This window comes from Hyperoodon ampullatus (assembly GCF_949752795.1).
Source record: "Hyperoodon ampullatus genome assembly, chromosome: 8".
Taxonomy (NCBI): Eukaryota; Metazoa; Chordata; class Mammalia; order Artiodactyla; family Ziphiidae; genus Hyperoodon; species Hyperoodon ampullatus.
In genome coordinates this window covers 74,698,937-74,720,443 of record NC_136921.1, presented here as the reverse complement: position 1 = coordinate 74,720,443, position 21,507 = coordinate 74,698,937, and the positions used below count along the sequence as shown (strand labels likewise).

General features: G+C 36.8%; 1 protein-coding gene across 1 annotated transcript in view; it reads right to left on the bottom strand.

Moving 5' to 3' along the window:
* Positions 1-21,507, bottom strand: part of PKP4 (plakophilin 4) — a 178,319-nt gene that overhangs the window by 66,010 nt on the left and 90,802 nt on the right. The window contains exon 4 of the mRNA XM_079710826.1: positions 20,147-20,181. Within this exon, the coding sequence (XP_079566952.1) occupies positions 20,147-20,181 (35 nt within the window). The remainder of the gene's footprint in view (positions 1-20,146; positions 20,182-21,507) is intronic.

Below are 21,507 nucleotides of genomic sequence, written 5' to 3'. Positions count from 1 at the left end.
AGTAATATCTAAGCAGTATCCATTTACCACAGGAGGCCAGTTTGCCCTTTCTTTATAGCACTTATCACCATCTCTCTCCACTAGACTATAAGCTCAAAGCAGGCAGGGACTTTTGTCTGCTTTGTTTACTGTTGTATCCTCAGTGCCTAGGATAGGTGCATAGCACTCAGTAGGTGCTCAGTAAATATTTATTGAACAAACAAATTCCCAGTAAGAATAGCAGCTTCTCTTTATTGAGCACTGATTCAATGCCTGGCATTGGGCTGTGGGCTTTACTTTATTGTGTTCAATAAGGTTTGTCTATAAAAAGCAAAGTAAAACTTTTAGGCATTGCTGATCAAGCTAGTTTGGAAAGTGAATATAGGGTTTACAGGAGAACTGGGATGCCACATTCTAAACCTTTAACTTGATGTCAGATTCAATCCAAGGTTTTGTTTCCTAGCCTCCAGAAAGATTTGCTGACATTCTTAATATAGGTTTTTGATGAACCTGTCTCTAGGTTTATCATTTGACATTACACTTCTAGGTAGCAGAGCTCTGTGACAGTTCTGAATTCTTAAGTTTGGAATTTCAATACAGATTTCAGATTGTATGTGGATTCCCTGGTACACACTGAAACATGATCTAAGTCTCTATCAGGCTGATAATACTGGAGAGTAATCTGCTTCATTTGTAAGTCTTCTGTCTTTCCACAGTTCTAAACATTCTTACACAGCAATTCTTGAAGGAGTTTTATTAGGGACTAAGTAAAATACATAGTTTGCTAGGTTATAGAGTTTTACAGGGAATGGAATGCTTCAGAGAACCTAAACAAGAGAGGACCTGAAATCAGAGCTAGGTAGTAATCCACTTTTATTTCATCCCGGAATGGAACACTGGAAAATCACACAGGAAATGGCAACAAACTATAGACATGGAAGTACCAATCTGGCAGTTTCAAGAATTGGCATAATGGGAAAATGTGCCACTTTTAAAAAGAAAAAGACGTTTAGATAGTTCCTAGCTTCAGCTTTAGTACAAGATAAAACCTGGGATACCATTACATCAAAGCTCTTGGCTTGGAAACACTAGGTGGCATGCAGTGTCAGAATCTGAAAAATTATCACCATGGAAACCAAAACCATTAGAGTTCTGTGTATGTCTCTCTTTTTAACCATTAGGAGATATTATTTAAATAAGAAAAGAAAAAGAGACATACTAAAAATCTGTACTCCAGCAATTTTGTCTCTTTATCCAATGGAACATTTTCTCACAAACCAGGTGACAAGCAATTGTGCTCATTTACACTCTTTTCTAAGAGAAGCTATTTAAAATAATCTTGATGGGATCAAGATGGCAGAGTAGGAGGATCCTGAGCTCACTTCCTCCTACGGATACACAAAACTGCAACTACGGATAGAACAACCATGTCTGAGAATGACCTGAAGACTAGCAGAACAGATTTTCTACAACTGAGGATATAAAGAAAAGTCCACATTGAGATGGGTAGGAGGGGAAGATAAACGGTCTACTCAGAACCCACGCACACAGTGCAGCAACCCACAAACGGGAGAGATATTACAACCGTGGAGGACCCCTGAGGAGTGAGGGACCCAAGTCCCACGTCACACTCCCCAGACCAGGGACAAGGAAGACAAGCCCCCATAACGTCTGGCTTTGAAAACCAGCAAGGCTTAAGTCTGGAAGAGCCAGAGGGCTGTGGGAAACCAAGACTCTGCCCATAAAGAGCTCACACACAAATTCACCTGTTCCAGGTACCAGGGCAGAAGCAACAGCTTGAAAAGCATCAAGATCATATGAGAAGGAGATTCACTGACTAATTTGCAGGTAAGTGCCAGACGGCAGGTATCTGGTGGAACTTTCTTTGGGAATGGAAACACTGTCAGATGCCATTTTTTTCTTTTCACTTTCCTTCCCCCTGGCTGACCTGTTGCTGGCAGCTGCCATTTCTGTTTCTCTTTTTTCAACCTAACTAACACTGTGCACCTTCCCCAGGTGTTCCTGAGGACCAGCCCTGCACAACCCACCTGCCCCAGCGGGCCCCTTTAAAGTGGTTCTCACTCTGCCCCAGCCAGTGGGTAGCCCCAGCCAGCACTGGCACCCCTCCAAAGTGGCTCTCACTCCAGGGAGCTAGCTCAGCATATCAGCATGTCTGCAACGGTTCCGGCTGGCCTTGCAGCCAGTTGAGCTGGGGACCAGCCCCACACATCAGTGTGCCTGCAGCAGTTGAGGAAAAACCTATCAGCTGCTGGACCAAGGGGTGAGCCCAGCCTACCACAGTGCCTGTAGCAATAGTGGTCTAACCACAACAAGAGGGCACACACGGGGTAGCCCTGGATATCCTGGCTCTTGTGACCAGGAGGAATTGTGATACCAGACCTCACAGGGGACTTTCTATATAAGACCACCTTTTCAGAACCAGGAGAAATAGATGATATGCCTAATGCATAGAAACAAACACAGAGAGTTAGACAAATGAGGAGACAAAGGAATAGCTTTCAAATGAAAAAAACAAGACAAAAACTCAGAAAAAGAACTAAACAAAATGGAGATAAACAATTTACCAGGTAGAGTTCAAAATAATGGTCATAAAGATGCTCACCAAACTAGGATGAAGAATGGATGAACTCAGGGAGAACTTCATAAAAGAGAGAGAAAATATAAAAAAGAACTAATCAGAACTGAAGAATAAAATAATTGAAGTAAAAAACACACTAGAGGAAATCAACAGCAGATTAGAGGATGCAGAATAACATATCAATGATATGGAAGACAAAATGGTGAAAATCACTGAATAAGAAGAGCAAAAAGAAAAAGAATTTAAAAAATGAGGATCATTTAATGGACTACTGCAACAACATCAACTATCTAACATTCACATTACAGGGTCTGTAGAAGCAGAAGAGAGAGAGAAAAGGACAGAAAATCCATCTGAAGAAATAATGGCTGAAACTTCCCTAACCTGGGGAAGAAAACAGATATCCAGGTGCAGGAAGCACAAAGTCCCAAATAAGATGAACTCAAAGAGATCCACACCAAGACATAATTAAATGGCAATAGTTAAAGATAAAGATAGAAAAACAAAAAGTCACATACAAGGGTTAATATGCCATAAGGCAATTGGCTGATTTTTCAGCAGAAACTTTACAGGCCATAAAGGAGTGGCATGATATAGTCAAAGTAATGAAAGGAAAAACTTACGACCAAGAATACCCTACCTGGCAAGATTATCATTCAGAATTGAGAGATAAAGAGTTTTCCAAATAAAAGCTAAAGAAGTTCATCATCACTAAACTGGTCTTAAGAAAATGTTAAAAGGACTTTTTTAAATGGAAAATAAAAGGCTATAACTAGAAACAAACAAACAACAAAATGGTGAAAGAAAAAAATAGCACTGGTTAAGGGAAACGTATAGTAAAAGTAGTGGATCAACCACCTAAAAAGTCAGTATGAAGGTTAAAGGACAAAAGTAGTAAAATCATCTATATCTAAAATAATGAGTTAAGTGATACACAAAATAAAAATAAAATATGACCTCAAAAACATAAAATGTTCAGGGAGGGGAGTAAAAAAAGTGGTGCTTTTAGAAAGTACACAAACTTAAGTGACCATCAACTTAAAATAGACTGCTATATTCATAGGCTGTTATATATAAAACTCATGGGAACCACAAACCGAAAACCTGTAACAGATACACAAAAAATAAAGAGAAAGAAATATAAACATTACACTAAAGAAAGCCATCAAATCACAAGGGAAGAGAACAAGAGAAGGAAGGAACAGAGAAGAACTATAAAAACAGCCAGAAAACAATTAACAAAATGGCCATAAGTATGTACCTATCAATAATTACTTTTAATGGAAATAGACAACATGCGCCAATCAAAAGACATAGGGTGGCAGAATGGATTAAAAAATAAGACCCATATATATGCTGCCTACAAGAGACTCATTTCAGATCCAAACACACAAATGAAGGGATGGAAAAAGATGTTCCATGCAAACAGAAATGAGAAGAAAGCTGGGGTAGCAATACTTCTATCAGGCAAAATAAAATTTAAAATACAGACTGTAACAAGAGACAAAGAAGGGCATTACATAATGATAATGGGATCAATCCAACAAAAGGACATAACTTGTAAACAGCTATGCACCCAACACAGGAGCACCTAAATACATAAAGGGAAATACTGACAGCAATGCGATAATAGGGGACTTTAACACCCCACTTACATCAATGGACAGATCAACCAGACAGTCAATAAAGGAACATTGACTTTAAACAACACATTAGACCAAATAGACTTACTGTGTATACACATACACACACACACACACACAGAGAGAAAATTCCACCACCTGAAAATAGCAAAATACACATTCTTTTCTAAGACACATGGAACATTCTCCAGGATGGATCACGTGTTAGGCCACAAAACAAGTCTCGATAAATTTATGAAGACTGAAATCACATCAAGCATGTTTTCTGACCATAATAGTATGAAACTAGAAATCAATAATGAGAAGAAAACTGACAAAACCACAAACACCTGAAGGCCAAACAACATTCAACTAAACAACCAATGGGTCAATGATGGAATCAAGAAGAAATAAAAAAATACTTTGAGACAAAGTGGAAACACAATATTTCAAAATCTATGGGACTAGGCAAAATCAATTTTAAAAGGGAAGTTTATAGTGATACAGGACTACCTCAGGAAACAAGAAAATTCTGAAACAAATAATCTAACTTTACACCTAAAGGAACTGGAAAAAGAACAAAGACCAAAGTTAGCAGAAAGAAGGAAGTAATAAAGATTGGAGCAGAAATAACTAAAATAGAGACTAAAAAAACAATAGAAAAGATCAATGAAACTAAAAGCTGATTCTCTGAAAAGATAAACAAAATTGATAAACCTTTGGCTACACTCATTAAGAAAAACAGAGAGGGGACTCAAATAAATAAAATCAGAAATGAAGCAGGAGAAGTTACAACTGATACCACAGAGGATTGTAAGAGATTACTTCAAAAAATTATACACCAAAAAATCAGATAACCTAGAAGAAATGGATAAATTCCTAGAAACACAAAAATCTTTCAAGACTGAATCAGGAAGAGACAGAAAATCTGAGCAGACTGATTGCTAGTAATGAAATTAAATCAGTAATCAAAAAACTCCCAACAGACAAATGCCCAGGCCCAGACTGGCTACACAGGTGAATTCTACCAAACAAACAAACAAAAGAAAAGTTAAGACCTATCCTTCTCAAACAAAACCAAAAAACCCCATGCTTATATGATCAATTAATTTACTACAAAGAAGCCAAGAATATGCAATGGGGAAAGGCAGTCACTTCAATAAATGGTGTTAGGAAAACTGGACAACTACATGCAAAAGAATGAAATTGGGTTCACTTTTTTTTTTACAACACATACAAAAATAAAATCAAAATGGATTAAAGACTCACATGTAAGATCTGAAACCATAAAACCCTAGAACAAGACATAGGCAGTACACTCTTTGACACCAGTCTTAGCAATATTTTTTTGGATCTGTCTCCCCAGGCAAGGACAACAAAAGCAAAAATAAACAAACGAGACTACCTCAAACTAAACAGCTTTCGTACACCAACAAAACGAAGAGGCACCCCACTGACTGGGAGAAGATATTTGCAAGTGATATATATGTTAAGGGGTTAATATTCAAAATACATAAAGAACTCATAAAAATTAACATAAAAAAACCAAACAACAAAAAGAAATAATTCAATTAAAAAATGGGCAGAGGACTTGAATAGACTTTTTTTGTTGTTATTTTTATTGGAGTATAATTGTTTTACAATGGTGTGTTAGTTTCTGCTTTAAAACAAAGTGAATCAGTTATACATATACATATGTCCCCATATCTCTTCCCTCTTGCGTCTCCCTCCCTCCCACTTGAATAGACATTTTTATAAGGAAGACATACAGATGATCAACAGACATGAAAAGATGCTCAACATCACTAACCATATGGAAATACAAATCAAAACCACAATGCGTTATCACCTCACACCTGTCAGAATGGTTATTATCAAAAAGACAAAAATCAAGTGTTGGTGATGACGTGCAGAAAAGAAAACCCTTGGGTACTATTAGTGGGATTGTAAATTGGCGCAGCCATGATGGAAAAGAGTATGGAGGCTCCTCAAAATATTAAAAATAGAACTACCATATGATCCAGCAATTTCACTTCTGGATATTTATCTGAAGAAAATAAAAGCATTAATTTGAGAAGATGTATGTACTCATATGTTCACTGCACCATCACTTACAATAGCCAAATACGGAAACAGCCCAAGTGTCCATCAATGGATGAATGGCTAAAGATGTGGTATTCCCTTGTGTGAATATTACTCAGCCATAAAAAAGAATGAAATTTTGCCATTTGCCACAACATGGACAGACCTAGAGGGTATTGTGCTAAGTGAAGTAAGTCAGACAATGACAAACACCATATGATTTCATTCATATGTGGAAGCTAAAAACCAAAACAGAAACAGACTCATAGACACAGGGAAAGAAATTAGCTGTCAAGGGATGGGTGTGGGGGGATGGTTGGCAAAACTGGTAAAGGGGCTTAAGAGGTACAGACTTCCAGTTATAAAATAAATAAGTCATGGGGACATAATGTATAGCACAGATGAACCTAGGGGCAGGGCAGGAATAAAGACACACAGGTAGAGGATGGCCTTGAGGACAGGGGGCGGGGGAGGGGTAAGCTGGGACGAAGTGAGAGAGTGGCATGGACATATATACACTACCAAATGTAAAACAGATAGCTAGTGGGAAGCAGCCGCATAGCACAGGGAGATCAGCTCGGTGCTTTGCGATGACCTAGAAGGGTGGGATAGGGAGGCTGGGAGGGAGGCTCAAGAGGGAGGGGATATGGGGATATATGTATGCATATGGCTGATTCACTTTGTTGTACAGCAGAAACTAACACAGTATTGTGAAGCAATTATACTCCAATAAAGATGTATTAAAAAGAAAAAGAGAATATAATCAACAATATCCCAATAACTCTGTACAGAGATGGTTACTAGACTTATTATGATCAATTTGTATTGTATATAAATGTCAAATCACAATATTGTACACCCAAAACTAATATAATATTGTATATTAACTATGCTTTAATAAAAAAAAAGAAAGAAATAATCTTACACAGATCAAGTACAAATTGTAAGATACATTATTCCATACTGGTCACCCTAACAGTAAAACTTAACAGAATTAGAATCTTAAAAAATGCAAACACAAACAAAATCAACAAAATTACCCCCAAGTAATATGATCCTCTGCCCTCTAAATGTTAGTATCTGTTTCTTATACTTTTATTTTTTATTTATTTACTTTTTGGCTGTGCCGTGTGGCATGCAGGATCTCAGTTCCCTGAACCCGTGCCCCTGCAGTGGAGGCGCAGAGTCTTAACCACTGGACCATCAGGGAAGCCTATGTTTCTTATAGTTTTAAATGCAATGCCTCAGAAAACAGAATATAGAAAAGGACACAGAGATGTTAACTAGAACACTAAAGTATTAAATCCCCATGTACCCCAAATCTAATTTGAAGATCTAAATAACTGGGTTTAGAGTACAGGGTACCTATTTTGTGCTTTATATTTCAGTAAATATAAAAGTTACAGTTTTACAAAGTTGGTTAAAGAGGTTTATTTAATATGAACTGTAAAACAACCAAATTCTATACTGTGAATAAGGTCTTCAGTCATTTTTCTACTTCTATAGTAGAGTCCAATGATAATGTATACCTGCAAAGACAAAAAGATACTGAAATCTCTTCTGAATCACTAAAAGGAAATTAAATTGTTTTCAAGATAGTTTTTGCTATTTATTGTTTCTTTGAAAACTTGTAATTCACAAATCGTATACACCCACATAAATGTATGTACCTACAGCTACTATACCTCAGATATACAAACGGGTCATTTCCTAATTACTGAATAAAGTACACCTATTGTAGTATGGTGTGTCACAATTACTAATTATGCATTATTTATGCAATCTTTCAAATAAATGTCTTTTAAAAACATCTGCTTTGTGGAATGGAAGCAGATACTAGTCAAATTTACCAGAGAAACCCACAGAGACTTACAGGATGGGGTTCATCATTTCATGATCAATGCTGTAAACTACAATTAAACAGTTGGCATGCTGTTTAGCACAATCAGAACATGAAATTGAGAGATTTTTATGAGTAAAAATGGCAAACAGAATATGAATGCTACTTCTTTAATCTGTGTACTGAAGAACATGTGTTACCTTTTTGAAAAAATCATAAACATGTTTTCTGGGACACCAGAAATATACTATGGGAGATTTTCAAACATCAAATTAGCATCTTCCAAGAAAATGAATGTCTACAAATATAGAACTTGAATAAGCTTCAAGGTGGAATGAAATAATCTCCATCTGTGATTAAGACTGGGAGATTTGTGGAAGCATGGTCCTTCTTGCCTGCTACATTTCATCCGAGTGCCTGAATATTACCCAAAAAAGGGCAATTAATTAGAAAAAGTAGAAGGCCGCAGCTAAGAAAAGTATTAGCACATAAGGGACAATAATGTTGTAGGGCTATAAAAATCTGTTACATTACCCATCCCATTAAGCTCACAGTAAAAGATGAAATACAAAGTGAATTATTTTATCTTTTCTGTGATGTACCTCCCAAATATGTATGCATAAAAATATGCTCAGTGAAAGGTCTAAGGCTTCTTTAAAGAACTTGAAATTCTTAAAATGCCTCTGCTTTGTTAATCTATGTGTCTGTTTATGTTATATGAAATGACAGAGGTCTACACTGTGTGTAAAATCACCACTGAAACAGGAACCTAGGGAACAGTAAGGAGATTTTTAGTTTGTATAGCCGTCTAACTAGTCTTTCACAAACCAGCAGGCTGCAACCTTATGCTAGATTCTCCTTGTCCTGAGTTGCTATAGAGTTTAGGGGTTTGCCCTTACATAAAAGGTAGTGTAGTGTGGGTTTTGGCAGGGATCTTGGGATGGTAATAGCACACAATATTAAGGCAGATGATACTTTCTTTGACAGTTAAGGGAATTAGGTATGTCACATTTCTTCCAACTCTGGTCTATGAGTTGAAGTCAGGCTATCACACTCAGGTGCAATACTGTGAAAAATATGAGTAGAGAATTTAGTCTTATAGGGACTCAACTTCCTGTTAGGCCCTGGGACTCTCACTTCCCATAGCTTCCACAGAGCTGCTGCAGAAATATTCCAGTGCCTTCAATGGCTAAGAAGTAAAGCTCTCAGCCAAATTCTGGAAGGGGACCTGGAAAATGGTCCCCAAGACTTGTCCTCTTCAGTAGCTTCTCTGATGTACAAGACTCATTTCTAGAGCAGGTAACTTTATTATTGGAGGCAATGAGAACATTGGGAAATCCTGTTTCAGAGAGAAAATGTAAATAGGGTGATGGAAGCATGAAGCATAAGAACATTCTTTAATCCACATAAGATAGAGATGGATATTGACTTATATCTTAAGAATACTACAGGGCTTCCCTGGTGGCGCAGTGGTTGGGAGTCCGCCTGCCGATGCAGGGGACGCGGGTTTGTGCCCCGGTCTGGGAGGATCCCACATGCCGCGGAGCGGCTGGACCCGTGAGCCGTGGCCGCTGGGCCTGCGCGTCCGGAGCCTGTGCTTCGCAACGGGAGAGGCCGCAGCAGTGAGAGGCCCGCGTACAGCACAAAAAAAAAAAAAAAAAAAAAAAAAGAATACTACAGATACTTGGAGTTTGTTGACCCAACTACAAACTACTACATACATATGATATTCTTTCAAAGTTGGGTTTTAATGCAAGTAAAGACTTAGAAGAACGAGCAGAAGACCATGTTTCTTGAAGCTATTTCTAGTCTGGTTTTCTTGATATATCTAGATTTTTGGGTCTTATGCATGCTTAAACTATCTCTTAAATATTAATAAGACAATGGCCCTAAAATTTTTACTCATACGGAAAACACTGTGTGAAAAGCCTTGGAAAATAGAAACCATTATTAATGAAGTACCTTCTAGTTTACTTTAAACCTTATTCTAAACATCAACTAGTCTGCCTTAAAATCCACTGTAGAAGCTCATCTACCCGAATTGAATCTCATAGTTTAAACAAACTTCATATCTGTATAAACTGGTATAAAGTACTTTATTTGATTTCTACAATGACAAATCTGAAAAATATTTTAGGTTTGTATGCCACCAGAGAGCTCTCCTGTTCAAAAACACTTTAAAATTCCTGAATTCTCTTCAGGGATTCAAAATGATTCAAACTAATTTTTAGGGGAAAAAATAGGAATTTCCACAAGAAGTCATGTTAAGATGAGTGTTTAGTAAGTATTTTTAGTCTGGGTACTAATTAAAATACAGTTATTAAACCTACCATAAAAAATTCATACTCTATTATACCTATAAAAGGAAAACTATAAAAACAAGTTTAGAAATATAAAGATGAAAAGAAATGGATCACATCTGCAAAGTGTCCAAGTTTAACAGGCGGTGTTCATAAAAGGCCAGAGGGCTCTCACTTCCTAACGAGTAAGGCTGAACAAAGAATAAGGGACTTGCTGTGATGTAAAAAGTGTAGTCTACGGAAAATAAGTGCTCAAAAACCAGTCAAATATTTTTCCAAAGACAAATTTTGTTCCTTTTGGGGAAAAGATGTTACCAAATATATAAATGAAAATATTTGATAGTGGGAGATACATTTCTTCTGTTAAAAAAAAAAAAAAAGAAACCAAAAAATCCTTCTCTAAAAAATTCCATACATATTCACCATTAAAAGAAATGAATGGGTCTTGTGAAACCAGGTTTTTCTGTACTTTTCTACTGGATTATCTATTTTGGTAAAGATGATCAAGATAAAGCTAAATGCAGGCTAACTCTGGCATAAAAATGAAATGTGGAGTTATAGATGGTAGCCTTTTTAATGTTTCCCAAAGTAACAATTGTAAGCTAAGGAAGTGGGGCTCTGTGTTGAGGAGGTGGTAATGGAAAAACAGGAGATTTTGGACTTTACAATTTCTATTTTATTTTAGCTAGTTAATAGATTATTTCTTCACATATCACTAAAAGCATGAGAAAATTTAAATATTTATTTCGACTTGTTTGAATTAAACGTTAAAGGCTAAAGCTGGATATTTGATTTTTACATGAAGTACTAACAATATTTAAGCTTCTGGGGGATGTGTTCATATGTCATGAATAACTGGCTCAGGAACATAAAGATACATGTTGGCTAAAACTAAATGCTAATATTCTTATTTGGTGGCACAAACACCCATGCACAAACAGAGTGATAAATGTGGAGTTCTAAGCTGATGCCTAGCACGCTACAGGTGATTTTGCTTAATAAGAATTTTAACAAAATCCCATCTATGTGGAAGCTCAAATTAAGTACCACCCACTGGCTGGGGAGCACATGTCACTGTCTCATAGTTGGTTTCATTTCCGTTAGGACCAGCCTTCAGAGTATGGGCAACAGCTTACTGGCTTTAACACGTCACTCTGATGTACGACTTAAATCCCACTATTTTGAACCCTTTATTTAAACAATTTGTATTTAAAGTTTTTTAAACTTTTCAAACATATATAAAAACAGAGAAAAGTATAATTAGCCCCCCAGATTTCATAATTACATTATACCACACTTTTATGATCCATTTATCTTTTTCTTTTCTTCTGTTAGAGAATTTTAAAACAGACCTCTCATATCAGATGATCAGAACTCTAAATACTTCCATTTGTAGCTCTATAAAATAAGGACTTCACAAAACTACAATTATTCCATAATGCCGTAAAATGAGTTCATATTCAGAATTTTCCTGATGTCTCAGAAATGTCTTTCTTCAGTGGCTTGTACTAGTCAGGCTGAAATAAGGTTCACTGATTGCGTTTTTGATTGTTACTTAAGTTCTTTCGATCTAGAAAGGATTTCCCATTCCTTCATTTTCATTTTCTTGGCTCACTGCTGGAACCATAGCAATAAACTCATAGGATGCACCACATTCTAAATCTGTTTGATGGCTTTCTCACGGTGGCATTTACACATCCTCAAACCTCAATTCTTCTTGTAAGCAGAAATTTAGAGCTAAAAGCTTTCAGGTCAAACTTTTGTGGTTAGAATACTTCATGAACAGTGCTGTGTACTTCACATGACGTCACATCAGAACTTTTACATTTGCTCAGATCAATCAGCCAATTCAAGTGGTGGCAGCCTGATCTTTGTATTTTCAGGTTCACCATCTTCCTTTCTACTAATGCAAGGATTCTCAACCTTGGTTGCGCACTGCACAACTTGGTTGCCTGGCGTGGAAGTGGAGGGCATAGAATTTAGAAACTACTGCTAACTGAGTCCCATGCCCAGAGATTCCAATTCAATCAGCCCAAGCTGTGGTATGAATATCAGGATTTTTAAAAACTCCCAAGGTGATTCCAATGTGCAGCTAGGATTGAGAATATAGAGGTTTTTGCATACACTGACAATCTTTGCTTGAACGAGTGATTTCATTAGGGTCTGTAAATTGTCGAGTTTTCTAATTTTATTGTTCTTTCTACATTTATCAGCAGGAATTCTTTGGCATATTTTAGAAATCTTTAGATAGCCAGTAATGACTAGGGTTATTTGGTGATCCTGAAATAAAATCTGTATTAGAACAAGCAGGACAAAATTTTAATTCTTCTCTTTAATTACTAGTAACTAAGTTGATTTAATTATGAGTAAGGCAGTCGTTCTCAAACTGCAGAGTGGAATCAACTGGGGAGCTTTAAAGACTATTGATTTCTGGTTTGGGCCCCAGATTTTTGGATTTAATTGTGTATCAGGAGGCCTGGGAATAATATTTTAACAGCTCCACAGGCAATTTTAATGTGCAGCAAAGTTTGGGCACCTCTGGAGTGAGGTGTTGGTACCCAAATCACCTCCAATAGTGATAGTGTTTTTTGCTTGTTTTGGTAGTCGTTGTTGCATTTTTGTTGACAGAAAAATGTATCTGATCATTTTGAGCCAGATACGAAAAGAGAAGAAACCAAAGCTGATAGGTATCATGACAAATTTATTAAATTCCAAGATGAGGCTTATCTCCAATTTCCATAAGAATGAATCAAATAATCAGTGGTATGCTGAAGTCTCCATGCAACGTTCTGATTTAACGAATATTTAATAATTATTTCTGTAAATGATTTTACTCTATTTAATCTGTAGATAGAGCTTATGATACAGGGAAATTGGAAGCAATTTTTTTTAAAAAGCCTAATAACTTATTAAAATTTTAAATACTCACGAGGATTTACACTTTGTATGTTACTACCCTCTGGTAGCATGGGAAGCATGATAGGCATGACACTTGGTATAGGTAGGAATATATGTTTGTGGGGACCTATTTGGACCCTGAGAGCTGGCATGAAGATTATTCTAAACTAAAGATATTTGAGATTCAACAGATGCAGAAAGAAGCCTTTTTGGAGCTTCCCTTATTTCACTAAAAGCAGAAAAGTCCTGGGAGTGAGGCTGCCATGGATCCCTTCTGGGGGAGTTTTATGGAATGGAAAAAAAAAAAAAATCAGAGAGACCACTTGCACCTGCGTAAACAAACATCATCACAAACTGTTTTATCTCCTGTTTGTTCCCCTAGAAATCCACTTGTTCTTCCCATAGAAGCCTCTTCTGCCTGCTTCCTCTCCCCTAAGTTAGGTATATAAGCCCCCAACCCTAGTCATTTAGGGAGCTACTTTTTTTTTTAATTTAAAAAATTTTAAATATTTATTTATTTGGCTGCATCGGGTCTTAGTTGCAGCATGCTGATCTTCGTTGAGACACGTGGGATCTTTTGTTGTGGCGTGTGGGCTCTTCATTGCTGCGCACGGGCTTCTCTCTAGTTGTGGCATGCAGATTTTCTCACTCTAGTTGTGGCACGGGTTCCAGAGCGTGTGGGCTCTGTAGTTTGCGGCACGCAGGCTCCTAGTTGAGGTGTGTGAGCTCAGTAGTTGTGGCACGTGGGCATAGTTGTCCCACGGCATGTGTGATCTTAGTTCCTTGACCAGGGATTGAACCCGTGTCCCTTGCATTGGAAGGTGGATTCTTTACCACTGGACCACCAGGCAAGTCCCTAGGGAGCTATTTCTTTTGTGAGCTCTCATATGCATATGAATACTTAGGGTTTTTGAAAAACTATGATTAATCTGTCTACTGTCAGTTAAATTCACAGGCCCCCAGTTACTTAACCTAAGAGGGCAGAGGAAAAATCTCCCCCCGCCCACATACTGCTAAGCATTTTCGGTGGGCAATTGGACACTATTTGCCAAAATAAAAATGTATACACCCTTGCCCAGGCAGTTCCCCTTAAAAATGTAATCAACAGAGACACTCAGATGTGCAGTGAAAAATTTTACCACTGCTTGTCAAAGGGCAAAATTGGAAAAAACAAAATATTCACTAATAAGGGAATGGTTACATAAATTTTCTAAACAATAGATAGCCATTAAAAAGGAGGCAGATCTTTATAAATTGACACAGAAACACATGCATAGTTTTACTATGTTGTTAAGGAAAAAAAACTTAAGTCATAGAACAGTGTATAACATATCCTCATTGTATTAAAAACAAAACAGAACAAATTTAAATGTGTGGATATTTACACACACACACACCCCTCAGATTTTCTGTGTGTGTATGCGTAGGTATGTGGGGCAATGGCCATGGTATGGGTAGACGTGGCAATGAAGGAAATTTTTACCTTCTACTCCAAATTCTTCTAGACAATTTATTTTAAATAAGAAGCATGCCAAAATAAACAAACAAATAAACAAAAAAACACACACAAAAAAGTATGCCTTACTTTTGTAACAAGACATGAAAAAGTGGTGATTAGGAAGCTACAGCACTGCAATTGTGGTAAGAAGACTATAATGACTGTGTTACTAAAAAAGGTCTGAAAAAATAAGGGAGGAAAATCTTGGGACTCCAAGGCCAATATTAACAGAAATCCATATTCCTCTTGGTATTTGGAAGAGAAGCAGAAATAAAATTTTGTCATTTATACAATTTATAGTCATAATAAATCATAACATTCAAAATCTGCAGTAAAATAATAGTCCTTTATACATGATTGCTAATTTAATATTCTATTTATGAATATGCATGATATAACTTCCTACTGTGGGGACAGACAGCACACTCCAGCTCTGGAGGCTGCTCCCTGTCCTAATCTGCAGGGAAGAGGAGGGGAGGGGTAGATTCTCAGGCTGATGCCGCTCCCCTCCCCTCATTTTACACACAAGTACTAAAATTGGCAACTGCCTAGATTCTAGTAATTTTCCCCCGAAACAGGAAAACTGTGAAATTGTGATTTGTGACAAAATTCACAAATTTACAGGATGTGGCTGGAGGATTTAAGTAACAACCCATGATCACTTTGACAAAAGGACTCAATTTGTGGCTTCAACAGTTTCTTTCTGGTAGGTAGGGCACATGGTGTTTGGTTATCTTTATGACTGAATTGGTGTGCCTTTTTTTAAAAGAGAGGTAAGTCCAAGGTTTTTTTCTTTAAAAGATATCCTCCATAATATAATATTTTCCATCATGAAGAAGTATAATTACTTGTGCATAAATTTGCATTCTCACTTTCTTCGGGTCTTTACCTATTATTCAAATATATATTTTCTGTGATTCTGGAGCTTATTTTTCTATTTTAGTATATGGGTTCTTAAAAGTTAACTCAAATTTTGGTGGAACGTAAGAGACTGTACAAATACATACATTGGTAAGAGATATGAAGACATGAATAGTGGAAAAATAGCACACTAACAAAAGAGGAAACAGGAACCCAAGACAACATTCCCTCTTCACTCTTTTTCAGCAGAGTATACATAAACACACCCACAAAATCCAAGGTCATAAGAAATGCAAGGCTAAGGAAAAAACAAAGCCACAACAGAAAATAATTAACTCTCCTCTTCATAAAAGACAAGAGGAGGTCCATTTATGTGTTTAGAGAGCAGACATGTAATGCTGGTAAGCTAGAAAATACAGAATAACGAAGAGAGACGGCAACAGAAAGGCAAGATAACAATAAAGCGTACATGCTTAAAACAACTTTGTTATGTCCAGGGGAGCTTCTCCTTAAGATTCCTTCCCAATCAGCCTAGGAAAATAAAAATGCTTTGTAGAATGGATGATTCTTCCCCACACTTTGGGAGGTTATCTCTTTGAGTGTCCAAGGCCTTGGCTTTCTGCTTTGCAACAGCCTGCGATCCTTGGTACAAGTTAAAAATCAAAAATCAACCAACCAACCAATCAACCAACCAGAAAACACAAGTAAGCTGATTCTCCTGAATTGAACCATAAATGGAAATCTTCTGCCTGGGGCATCTTGAGCTTTTCCTTAGAAAATGACTCTGCAGTAAGTTAGCTATTTAAAAACAAATTCAGCAGTTGGTCTCAATTTCTGGCATTTCAATGGAATATTGCTGAAAACTCCTGAGCAGGCAGGGATCTCTCCCAGGTAGTGATCAAACTATTGCCTTGCTAACAATTCACCTTATGGCTGAAGAGCTTTTCAAGCCAAATTTGTAATAAACCACACACACACACACACACACACACACACACACACACACACACACACACACACACACACACAAAGGTAGAGAAACTGTCTTCAAGTAAATGTTCAAAATATTAAAGAAAAATGAGGAACAATAACAGACCTTCAATCCTAAATCCTTTCAAATAATCCTTTCTTATTTAGGAAACCAAGATAATTGAATAAAGATGTTTCTTTTGTCAAGACCTAGCCAAAGACAAAATAGACCAAAGACCTTTTAAGTATTTTTTTATATTTAAGCCACCCCTATCTCATTCTGGGTGGGACTGCCAAATTCTAAAAACAAGATATTTTCATATTACATTCAGGGTCTCTGCATGCAAACTGGTAAAGAAAAGATAACAGTTAAACTTTACAGGAAAAGTAGCAGCAAAACTGTCATTTCATCCTGTTCACTTACAATCAAACTTCTAAAGGGCATCTATAACTGCTCAGAAAAAGGAATATGAAACAAATCAGATTTTTCTTTTATTCATACAATTAAATTTCAATTTTCTACCCTTATCATTAGATCTTATTGCTATGGTTACAATTTAAATACCTTAAGTATGGTTGAAAAGTAGGCAAATTTAAGAAAACACACAAGAAACATTAATGTAATTAAAATAATAGAGAGTAGAATAAATATCAGTTGTGTTTGCTGTGTTTGAAAGTTAATATACTTCCCCCTCCCTGCAAAAGGAAAAAGGGTAAATAAAACTCCCAGGTTGGAATATGAGTTTGGGCAGCAGTATACTCTGACCAAAGTAAGGGATGAAGTATAGTTATCAGGTGTGAATTATGAATGTCGCTGTGGTGAGGACAGATGAATTACTAGAGTTGTATTCCCCTAACACTAAAGTATTTGGGGAGCTATCTGGCATATATTAAAAAATATATGAATATATAATATTTATATATTAAATGAAATATATATATTTTATTTATAATATTTTATCTATTTATCTACCTATATTTTATGCATTAGTAAATCACGAAGATGGTGGTCAAATGACTGAAGCTGAGTAAATGCACTGGAGGGGAGGAGAGGGAGAAAGGATGCCAAGGGCCCAGATGTTCATTCTCCATCGTGCATCTTCACAAGCGCATTCTCTCCATATGAAAATCCATGCAATTACACACCATGCCTGCCTGGCTTTTGGCAGTTAAAAAATCCACAACTGCCCCCTCTAGCTCAGTTCAGTCAGGATGTTTCTCCAGCTCTACTTCAGGCAGCACTGCTGGCATAGCTGTATCTCCTTCATGGTTCCAGCTAATGCTGGAAAACTCGCTGGGTCCCACCTCCCACCACTGCTCCAGTTTGGTGGCAAAGCCACCCAGCCCCTTGTCCCTACAGTCTTAGACATGGCAGCAGCTTCCAGGAATGACCACTCCTTTGGGTGGTTGGGCCCTGACTGACACAGCTATTCTCCTTGGGCTACAAAGAACTCTCACCTATCAAACACTAGCGCTCCAAGAGAAAAGGGCAACAGCGGGATACTGAAACATTTTGTACGTAGAGATATAAACGATGACACTCATGAGGGAGTATGAGAGGACTGGCCTCATATACCTAAAGGGAGGGAGAATGGATGCAATCTTTTTAGGAAGGCAACTTGGTAATACATTTAAAGAGCCTTAAAAATGTTCATATAGTTTGAATAGTTTTCTTCCTAAAAATCTAGCCTAAGGTAAATCAAAGCTGCAGATATAATTTTATACACAAGGATGTTTACCATAATGTTATTTATTACAATGAAAAGTTAGAAACAACCTAAATGTCCAAAAATAGAGCTATGGGTAAACATGGTTTACACTTGTAGTTTTCCTTTACAGAATCCACCCCTGTCGCCCCCAATTTTAAGTGTATAGAGTTATATACCTCCACTAGAATTGAAACACTTAAGAGGGCAAGGATATTTGTTTTAAACCTTGACAACTATGTGCTAGCCAACTAGACTCTCAAGAAATATTTTTGGAATAAATTAATGATGCAATATTAAACATGAACTTACAGGAGAATTTTACATTAAACGGTACGTGTTTGCCATAGCCAAGTAGCAAATGCACTGTGTATTTTTCTTTAAACTGAATTTTTCAACTCTCTTTTTAACAGTTCATAGCACTGCTATTTCTCCTGAGGAATGTTTAAATCAGGTGATTTTTTGCTCAAACGATTTCCAGTGGCTCCCCATGACGTGCAGGAAGTTCAAAGTCCCTGGTATTTACAGATCTCTATAATTTGGCCCAGTGTGGCTGTCTAGCCTTTGCACATCTTATCATCTCTCAGACTAGTTTTAAATGTTCCCATGAGACATTTCTGTCGTCTCTTCTGCCGTCCAATGACAGTGCTCTCTCCACAGCCGGGCTGCTGGTCAAGCCCCAGGCTCCAGGCTCATCCTCTCTGCAAAGCTATCTCAAAAGTGGGCTGTCCATTTAATGACAATGTTTCCCACATAATACTTACTTGGTAGTTAACCACATATTATTTCATGCCATGTATTTCCTTGTATTAAACTGCTGTTTGTAAGTCTTCTTGTTAAGTAGCCTTTCACATGTCTCTTCCTAATCTATGGTTTGAGTAGAATACTACATTTCTTGGGAATAGGTTCTTTATAAAATGGCAAATTGCCTTGTATCCACTATAAATAACACCAGAATCCTGGTGCCAGGTTCAGGTAAACTCAGATACCAGGCATTTGGTGATTTAAGTTTTACTCAATTCAAACCTTGTTTAAAAACGGCCGAAGTATTTAGATATCAAGGCCTATTCTAGCATTCACACATTGCTGGCATTGTCCTTTACATTACGAGAGGTGAGGGAGGTGAGGGGCATATGTGTGTGGAGCCCAACACTGTCTGACCAATGACACGTATAGTACTTGGCTCACGATGTGGCTACTCAGGAAGCGTTTAATGAGTGAAGACTGAGTATGAAGATATCAAACAACTGTGAAAGTGGCAGACATGCTCCCCAATGTAATTCATCCTTGATATGAGGTGAATTTAGGGTAAAAAGAAGAGATAAAGAGACTATGTCAGAATCTTCCAGACTATTTTAGAAGCTATCAGGTGGTCTACATCTGGATACATAAGGAAAATGAACATTTCAGGCAACTCTTCTCTTGAGTATAAGAAACACTGTAAAAGGAAAGACCTTGACTTATATAACTGATATCCCAGATTATATAAAAACCTTTGGGAGGGCATCCCTGTATTTCTTTATGATAAAAAATTCAGATATTGAATTGATATTAAAAATGTTTTGATGCCCAATGCTTTAACTTCTTTACAGCTGGCATATATAAATCTATTCAAGTATGTTAAACAAAATTAAGTATATTAAGAAAGTACTACTTCAAAGCAAAGCAGTTCAATATTGTCACTATTAAAGGCTTTGCTTGGCTGATTTCACCAAGACGTAGTAATTTAAGAGAGCAGGCTCTGTCTGTGCAAAACTAAAGGAAGATATTTTATATGATTAAAAACTCATACCTGCTGATCTCCAAGGAAATGACTTCTCAGTTGAGCTAGAGAAAAAGAAGGAAAAAAAATGGAACATTTACTTCCTTTGTCATAAAATTTAACTTTGGATCTGTTTTGCATATAGACATTTAATTATATAAAAGTATAAAAACCTCAAACAAAATTTAAAATGACTGTTCTAAGTTAATTTTTAGACAGTATTAAACCCTCCACATCAATTTGGGACAAAACTGTATTTCTTGGAAATTAAGACAAGTTATAAAACGACTTACAAAATGACATAAAAAGTATGTTTCTCCTTGGATAAGACAAATACAATAGCACAACTAACTGTGACCTTCATAGTACTTATATGAAGTACTACACTGCTTTGTGTGGAATAACTAATATGAAAACTATATATAAATTAAAACAACATATACATTATGCTGTACAACATATACATTAAAAAGAACCAAAAAGGCTGTTAAGAAGTTCATTCAATTTACTTATTTTTAAAAGAAGCCCTAGATGTTATAATAGACACATAAGTTAATGGGGTCATTTTGAACTGAATGTTGCCTTATAAAATTTAAATATCCTAAAACTTTAATATCAAAATATAAGGTTTTACACGCTAGGAGAAAATTTTAACTGTATATTTTTCTGGGTTTATAGAGTACCAATTTTAAACATTTCTGCATAAAAACATATCTGTGCCTCCCTGGTCCCCCTCCCCCGCTTAAAATACTCAATACGGGAGAGCATGGTGCTTAGGGGACGGTGTGGTAGAACAAAGGTACAAGAGGCTGGATTACTAGGCATTTATTAAATGTCAGAGTAAGTACCTCACATATATTATCTCCTTTATATTATTCACAACAACCTAACGAATAGGTACATTATTATCTTTACAGATAAAAACACTGGCCAAAGTCTTACGCTAGTAACTGGAAGAGCTGGGATTCAAACCCAGAATGGTTTGATTTCAAAGTCAGGGCTTCTCACCACTGTGCTATATAGTAGAATAGCTTGTGATCCCATTTTTGCATTAAACACACACACACACACACACACACACACACACGCACACACACTATGCCTAGGAAGAAGTCTAGAAAAATAAAAACCAAAGTGCTAGCAGTTATTTCTGTGGGGTACAACTAAAAGGAGTTTTTTCCTGTTTAAACATTTGTACTTTTTTTCTGGAAATCAGAAACAAACACATACTGAAGTATTTTGGAAGTGTTTATTAAGTTTATGGAAAAGGTATGTGACTTTGGGCTTAAGGAAACTCTGTAACTTAAAGAAAGGGACATCCTTTCAGTGCTGTAGGTGTAAGATTTTAAGTCCTTGTTACTTGCTTGATATTCCCCCCAAGTCATTAAGTG